Raw genomic sequence first — 8,948 nt, forward strand, 5'->3', positions numbered from 1 at the left:
TAGATCATCACTCATTTAGTTTTTTAATTTATTTTAATGCTTTTTAAATCTAATGTTAATTTTGGCATATAGTTTGAGGTAGAGATCAAACTAGTTTATCCAACTAGTCACTAGTTCTCCCAGCAGATTTTATTATTTAACATTCCTTTCGGTCATTTATTCAACTGAATATAATTCCATCTTTATCATACCTATGTACATGTATATTTATGGTTTTCTGATATATATAATTTATATGTTTTTGTATTATATTTATGTTATATATTAATTTATATATAATTAAGTTATTTCTCGACTGTCTTTTATGTTTCATTGATAGGCCAGCCTATTCTTTAATCTACTATTATACTTTAGAAATTATAGTTTTATAATGATTTAATAAGTAATAAGGTTGGTATATCATCATTAGTCTTCATTTTTCAAAAATCTCTTACTTTTCTTTCTTCTCCATTCTTCCAAATAAACTATAGAGTAAATTGCCAGGCTTTTAAAAAAGTCTCCTTTGGGATTTTAATACTAGGAGAAAAATGTATTTGTTTACACAATTTAGTATTCACACTTAAGACCATGTCATGTCTTTCTTTTATGTCTCTTAGTAAATATTTGTAGTTTCCTCCATTATAGATCCTGCACATTTATTAAAAACACTAATTCTATGCTTTTCATATTTTTGTTTATATTGTGATTGACTTTTTCCCATGATATTTTCTAATCAGTGATCACAAATACATGTGAAAGGTATAGTGTTGTTTATTGTATTTATTTTTCTACTCCGAATCCTTTCTGAACTTTGCTGTAAATCCTTGATTTTTGAGTGTTCTAGAAAGATAATTACTATTATCTGCAATTAATAATGTTCCTCCTTTTCAATAGCGAAAATGCTTATTTATATTTTCTGTTTTGGTGTACAGTCCAGAACTTCCAAGGCAATGTCAAGCAATAGTGGAAATAGCGGATAGTCCTACTCCCTTATAAAAATACTTCTAGTAGTTTTCAGTTGTAAATATGATTTTGAATATTGGTTCAAGGTGAGCCACATCATGTAAAGAAAATACCCTTCTATTTCCAGTAAATCAAGATTATGTTTTAAAACAAAAAATGGGGGGCTTGTCTTCCCAAATCACCTGTGCAAACAGAGCCCATTCTTTCAACTTTCCTCATCAATAGCAACTAACCAAGGAGGGCAACATTCACTTCAGTTCTTTATTATGTTTTCCAGTCAAAGCTGAATTAAAGAAGAGAGCCTTATCATTTTGTTTCTACACTGCTCAGCTGTGCCCTAGCCTGGCCTGCTTTTCAGATCACTAGTCTGAGTACAGTGTGATGTGCACAGCAGTCAGCCCAGTTCCAGCGAGTACCAGGCCTTCATCAGGATGGACACTTGGGGCATCATATTCTTCCCAGCATCTGGGTCCTTGGGACTTGGAAACAATGAAGTAAGTGAAAAATCCATACAGCCATCTCCTGGGGGTATTCTCATCACCAAGCTGCTCAGATTGCTTTATTTTAGGAGATGCAGCTCCCTCTTTTCTTCTGTCTCACACCCCTCTCAAGCAAGCCTGGGCATTCTTCCAAGAGGTTCTACCTCTAGTTGTATATATAAAATGAGGCATGGATGAATATGAGGGTGAGTGTAGGTGGTGAGGGGGAAAACCGAGCCTTTGTGGCTTCAAAAAGTAGGGTCTGCTGTAGAAGGACAGTTGCCTCTGATTTCTGGTTGGTATAGACCTCTATGGAGTTGGGAGCCAATAGACCACCAACACTGGAATAAATGAGGTAGAGAGAATATAAGAGAAAATCTAATTTGTTTGTTTATAAATTTTGAGTATTGGAAGAATCATTTATATCATATCAACACTGATTAAATGCTATTGTTTCAGCCTGAAGGTGTTCATCCCATCAAAGAGCATTTATAAGGCACCATCTACAAAGCACCTGAAATTTCTGATGGACACAGGAGTGGATGGGTTTGGGGGATAAGAACAGGGATGTTGGCACAGTGCATACTGAGAAGTTGAGCGCCCCAAAGTGAAGCAATGTGGGCAGGTTGGAGATAAAGAAGCCAGCAGATATACATGCTAGTTTCTCACTTCCTCATTCAATTAGAGTCCCAGAAAAGCAGATAAAAAGTCCCTTTCAGGTGGTTACAGCCTAGTGGATGCATAAATGAAGACCATGTAAAGCAGAGTGATAGACACCATATGAAATAAAACTTGGTAAGGGAAGACTGGGGAGTCTTTAAAAGAAAGTGGTGTTGGAACTGGGCTTTCTAAGAAAAATTGGGGGTTTCCCTGGTGGCGGAGTGGTTAAGAATCCGCCTGCCAATGCAGGGGACACGGGTTCGAGCCCTGGTCTGGGAACATCCCACATACGGTGGAGCAACTAAGCCCGTGCGCCCCAACTACTGAGCCTGCACTCTAGAGCCCGCGAGCCACAACTACTGAAGCCTGCATGCTTAGAGCCCGTGCTCCGCAACAAGAGAAGCCACCGCAATGAGAATCCCGAGCACCGCAACGAAGAGTAGCCCCCGCTCGCCGCAACTAGAGAAAGCCTATGCGCAGCAACGAAGACCCAACGCAGCCAAAAATAAATAAATAAATTTAAAACAAAAAAAGAAAAATCGGAACTTGCCAAGACTGGGAGAATATCATCTATGCAGGGTATTTTATGAACCAAGGCACAGAAGTGTTGGGCCTCTGTGGAAGCAGCAGGCTTGTGGTTTAACTTTCCTGGCACATAGGGAAGAGCAACCAGAGATCAGTTTAGAAAGGCTGATTGGAACCAGATTGTGGAAGGCCTTGAACGTCAATCATTCAAGACCCTTGGACTTTATTCTCTAGGCAATGAAGAAGAGTGAGGTGTCAGCAAGAAGAATGACTGTTTATTTATTCATGAACGACACTAGACCTGAGGTGATAAAGCATCAGGATCTCTCTGGTGACCATTTACGTGGGCTGGTCACTGCAGGGTGTCCCAGCCCCAAGGACCCCTCAGTTGAGGTAACTCCTTTATGGAGTTTACTAGAATACGTTTAATTAACAGCTTCTAGGCTCAGCCTTTGAAGGAAAGATTTTTAAGATATCACCTTTGTCTTGCAAGCATTAGAACATATTTTAAAACATATGAGGATATATCAAAACATCTGAAGATGTATCTGGTATTTGCCCAACAGAGATAATTGATTCTGCAACGTGTGTGCCAAATTATAGGAAACATTCCTTTAGCATCTAAAAATACCGTTTGCTGTTTCTTCAGATATATTCTCACTTCTGCTGGTATCTGCCTTGGGCCTCACAATTTCCATTCTGTTTTCTGATTTTCAAGATATATACCATGGGACGGAGGCACATGACATCCGTGACTCTCATGTGCAGTGGGACCACATCTGCACTGTAATTTGCAAGTCATTTACTCCGATATCCTCTCTGGCCACTGAATGTTGTGAGGCTATTCTCATTTACTAGAAGAGCAAATAACATGTCTCCATCGCACACACGCTAGCCTCTGAGTGTTTTCATGTTATTAGGGTCATCAGCTGGGTTCATTTGTTCTGTTCATACCTGGAACACCAGGTTTGGATATTTTATTCTTCCATGTTATACTAGTACAATAATGAATGCTTCAAGTTTATTTTTTAAATCATATAGTAGAAATCCTTTATAATGTAATTGTGAAGAGTGAGAAAAAATAGACTTATAGGACAATCGTGTTCTGTCTGTAAGGCAGTGACTGTAAGGAATTTCAGTTCAGCGGGCATCACCGGACCCAGGGTGCGCTGGGTTAAAATTAAATTTATTAAGAAGTATTGAGCCCATTTTTGGACCCAGCATTGTGAGAGAAATAAAATAAAGAGAAAGATTGACTCTGGCCCTCTACCTCTTGTTTTGTTTCAAAGATGAGCCATACCCAAGTGAAACGATGGCATGGCCACCTGAGGCCGTCCATGCTTGAAGAGAGTGTAAACTAGAGAGAAGTGGGAAGGACAGAGGAAGGAGGAGCTCTCCCTGGGGCAGGATCCTCCTGCCATAGGAGATTTCATGCAGGAGATGAAACTTGATCTGTGTCCAGAAGGATAGGCTAGATTTTGCTAAGTAGGAGGCGGGTATAGCCCCAGGCAGGACAACAGCCTAAGCACAAACAGAGAGGGCTGAATGATTCTCTTTTGCCTTGGAAATGCAGAAGAATGTAGGGTGGCAGAGAGAAAAATCAAAAGCAAGCCTTGTTTCACAGAACACCTGGAAAATTAGCTAAGACTGAGGCAGCATGCTGCGGAATAGGCACGGATGGAGGTAGGCGGACAGTGATGTTTTGACTCTATGCTGAGAACAATGGGAGTCCTTGAAGATATCGGGGCAGGTTTTTCAGCGGGGCACCTAAGACAGATTCGTTAGATGACAGCAGGAAGGCTGTATGTGAGAGCAGAGAGGCTGTGGAGAGAGAAGCAGTTAGGAAATGAAAACCCAGACCTTTCAGTCATTTACAAAACATCAAGCTCCAGGGTGGGTTTGGCACTGGAGTTACAAAGAGTAAGATGTAGTCACCACTCTCAAGTAGCCCAGAAGCTAGGAGCGGAGAGCATCACAGAAGCAAATTCCAAAGCAGTGTGGCCAGTGCCTTCCAGGCTAACAGATGGAAAAGAGACCTCCCAGATCAGGGTGGTGGCAGCAGGAGGGAAAGGGCCAGTCTATCCACTACCATCTGACCCACTGTCGAATCTTACAGCCTTCTCCAGACCACCCTTTTACCCAGGAAGCCTATTTCACAACCCTAAAAAAAGCTGTCTCCACTTAGGGGAAAAAATAACATAGTGTTACTTTGAAATAACCCCTATCAGAATAGGGATGAGAATCAAAGGTGAGCATTTAGACACTGCGGAAAGTCTGTGGCTTCAGTCCTAAACACAGCCCACCCTCTTCACAGCCATCCTACGTATTCTATACCCTTTAGGGTCTGAAAAGGAGCTGCATAACTATTCTTTTGCTATGGAAGCAGCCATGGAAAGTTGTAGCTCTCACACCTATTAAATAAGTGTCCATGGAAAGTTGTAGCTCTCACACCTATTAAATAAGTGTATCTGGTGGTCAAGGTGTATCCTCTAATCCTTAAAAGGAGGTGGGTTGGGCAGGTTCAACTTTCATCAAGCCATTAGATTTAGGGCTGGGAACATTATTCAAAATTTTTTCACCTAGTTTCTATCAAAATAAACGTGAACTTCTGTCCCCCTTTTATTTCTTTAACTCATATGTCAATTTTACTGAAAGAATGAACTCCAGGTAGCTTTTGCTTTGGGAGAATTAGAAGTAATAATATTATTAGATGAACGATTTAATCTTCCCTCTATTTGAGAAGATAAAGATGAAGAGAGACACACAGGCTCCAGAGTGTCCAGTCTCATGTCTGCGACCCAGGGCACGTTTACTCCGTGTCTATTATCAGGCAGTGGAGGGAACACAGGGCAAGAGGCAGTCAGATCTGATTTGAATTCTGGCTGTGCCATTTATTTATTGGTGTTGATTCCTTGGGCAAGGTACTGACCTTCTCATCTGTAAAGTGGAGAGAGTAATGCCAACCCTCCAAGCCCTGAGTTGTTACAAATACATAAATTAAATTAGATAATAGGTGTTCTTTTGAAGTGTAAGGTATGCAAAGTATAAAGGTAGCATTTCTTTTTCAACAGTTCATCCTAACCATCACATCATGGAGGATTTCAATTTTGCTGGCAGCCCTCACCCAATTCTGTGTGGCCTTCTTTGTAGAGGTAAAGAAATCTCTGTATAGCTCTTATTATGTTTCTGGGGAGATAAATAAAGGACTGACTCTCAACAGATGCTCAGTTTTTAGAGCAATCACTTTAATCCCCCAAAGTGATACTGCACATGTTCTCTTTGGGGAAATGAGAAATTCTTTGAAGGCTGCATAGAAATGCTCTCAGTATCTGTAGTGTAGAAAGCAAAACATCAAATTCACTAATTTTGTCTCACATGAAGGCATTGTATTGTACTTCCCTAGTATTTTTAATAATCTGGTGGAGACTAGACCAGGTGACCTTCTAGCTCTAAAATTCAATGAGACCTTTTAGAGTGAAGAAATGTCTTCAGGAAGGCTTCCTTAATTAAGAGGGAAGGGAAGCCATTGCTCATTCTAGTCAATTCTTACCCTTTGAAGGTCTTCTCCTATAGCATTTCTCTTCTACTCAGTGTCACTAAATGACTTTACCTACTCAGTGAAAGGCTCAGGTACTATTTTTTAAGGGACAGTTAAATAAAAAGATTCATGTACTGAAGTTCCTTGGGAAAAGGCATCGACCAAATTAAGAAAAAATATGCTTATATACAAATATCCCATTGTACACAAGGCATATAAAATTTCTCACAGTCAAAGGAGTTCCATTTTTGAGACTTTATTTTAGAAAACAACCTAAAAAGAGAGAAGAAACTTGTATGTATGAAGGTTTTCATCATAGTATTATCTACAGGGGTAAAATATTAAATTCAACTCAAGTGTTCAGAAGTAGAGATGCTGGTTAAATAAATAGTAATACAGCAATTTGAAGAGATGTTATACAATCATTAAAAATGATTATTGAGAAGATGGCAGCTACAAACTGTATATGACAGAGAGTCTAGTATAAACAAAAGTGGAATGCAAGATTTGACCAATTCTATTATTATAAATGCATAAAAATTTTGTGTACTTGTAAGCACAGAAAAAAGAGACCCCACCCCCAAAATGGAAAGCAAAACCCATTTGCTTTCTAGAGTTCATTCATTCATTCAACAAACCATTATTTGACACCTTCCTTGTGGCATGGGGCAGGTAGCAGTGATTTTTTTCTTCTCTTGATTTTGAGTACATTATTTTGTTATCATTTCAGTCCGGCAGTAAAATAATTCTAAGTGAATTGCCAGCCAGGATTGAACTAGGAAATCTGTGGAAATGAAAGGCTGTAAGCTTTTGAAGATTTCTGTGAACACAAGCACGCTCTCAATTCTCAAGGGAAAGAACCCAGGGAGCTGCTAGGTTTCGTGGGACTGCAGAGAGAAGGGGCCACAGCATCAGTAATAAGTACCTTTAGAGCAAGGCCTGGGAAAACAAGGGGTGGCAGGAAGCAACCCGACTGCCAGGGGAAGTGGGTGATGGTTTAATTGTTTTTTCCACCTGATTTTCCATCCTTCAAAATCGAGAGCTCTGGCTACTGATCAAGAAAAAATGTGGAATCCATTCTAAAAGTCAATATAAGAACTGGCAAAAAAAAAAAAAAACTGGCAGAAGACCCAACCTGGCCTCCCACAAACAGGACAGATTATTCAGGCGATGGCACAAATGGATTCTACATCAACCAAGGCTATGAAAGCTCTGAACAGATTCCAAAAGAAAAACTCGAATTGGGAGGCCAAACCACAGAGCAACATTTTTGGACCAGATTGTAATCAGAATTGTTAACAGCATTCCTCTTTTACCCAGAAACTAAAACACTGTAGAGAGGTGATGATAGTCTACCCTTATCTTTTCTTTCTCCATCTGAAGATTCAAAGTGCACTTCTCAGTGTATTGGGCCTTGCAACAAAGGCCCTTAAATATGTTTATTTTGACTGTATCCTCTACCATTGAGAAAAATAATGCATTTCCTAGAGTATCGGTTTTTTTCTAACAAACTTTATTCACAATGCATAGCATTATCCTGGTTAAAATGCACAACTTTTCATGGTAGTAAAATTAATAGTATGAACATCAATAGAAGAAAGGAAAGATGAAGGACAGTTTGATCTTTGAAAGTTTCATCAACATATTTTTACTTTCATCTATGGAAATAAAGGAATCTGAAAAAAAAACCTTCTCTCAATAAATTGTCACATGTTTACTTAACGTTATATTCACTTGCAAAGAACATTTATGCATATATCTTTTCCCAAGGTCACAGAATCCCTCGTTTTGCTTCTTTATATGGTTTTAATAGAGAAACAAGAATTGAAATTTACTTCAGAAAATTCAGCTCTAACTGTGGTAAGTGTGGAAGTGGAGAATGATGGAGGTGTCTGATAACTGCCTATAATCTTGGCTTGGGCACAGCTAACATCTAAGCAAACCACCGATGTTGGCATCTCCCAAAGTATATTGTTTTGGGGCCTGTGAGTTAGAAGGTCCAGAGTAGATCACAAAGGTAATGAAATAAACTATTAAAATGTACTTTTCACTCAAAGAAGCATGGCACCTTTATTTGCTTTTTATTACTGACAGGAAAATCTCAAGTTCTAACTCCAAAAGTTGGCCCAGACCCAGCATTGCTCATCTGAAAAGAAGCAATCCTAGGGAAGGGACCCATAATGTTTGTATCTACAGCATGACAATTCTCAGGATGCTAAATGACTTAAGTTCCATTTCATCTTTTCATAATCTAAATCAATTATCAGATGCGCATTAAGGACCACAAGAACAGGTACATGCTTTACAAATATATTCTGCACTTTATTACCTTTAACATATATCAACCTCACTGTGACCTTGAGAGGATATTTATTCCTAGTGAACATTTTAAATTCCCTACTAGGATTTCCTTGTAAGCATAAATCTAATTTTGCTAATTAAACGGATCTTTAATGGGTCATAGGCAATTAGTTAACCAGTCCCATTCTAAGAGTGCCCATTACGTGGCTAATGCTGTGATGCATGGATTCAATCATGTCTTTACAATTCTGAAATCTTTAGGATTGAAAAAATGTTTTCAAATTTCAGTAACTCGTTGCTGTAAATAGTATTATATGCTTTTTACACAAACCAGCAGCATAAATGCAAATTCCTATTCAAACAAACATTTAATATTTTATTTTATTTTTAATCTTTTCTTGGATGTGCAGCTCTTGGAGAGTGACAATTTTTAAATGTGTCTAATTTAGCTTATGATTAAGAAATACATGTCAACCTAAAACACGGCAGCTCAGGTTCCTTGA

At 38.8% G+C, this 8,948-nt stretch overlaps 1 protein-coding gene across 1 annotated transcript in view; it reads left to right on the forward strand.

The window, feature by feature from the left end:
- The window catches only part of LOC132424409 (probable cation-transporting ATPase 13A5), a 102,595-nt gene extending 93,766 nt beyond the window's left edge, over positions 1-8,829 (forward strand). Inside the window, 4 exon segments of the mRNA XM_069540652.1 lie at positions 3,256-3,344; positions 5,678-5,757; positions 7,162-7,249; positions 7,251-8,829. Of these exon segments, the coding sequence (XP_069396753.1) occupies positions 3,256-3,344; positions 5,678-5,757; positions 7,162-7,249; positions 7,251-7,430 (437 nt within the window). The 3' untranslated portion in view covers positions 7,431-8,829.
- The last annotated feature ends 119 nt before the right edge of the window (positions 8,830-8,948 follow it).

The sequence above is a fragment of the Delphinus delphis genome, chromosome 4, assembly GCF_949987515.2.
Source record: "Delphinus delphis chromosome 4, mDelDel1.2, whole genome shotgun sequence".
Classification (NCBI taxonomy): domain Eukaryota; kingdom Metazoa; phylum Chordata; class Mammalia; order Artiodactyla; family Delphinidae; genus Delphinus; species Delphinus delphis.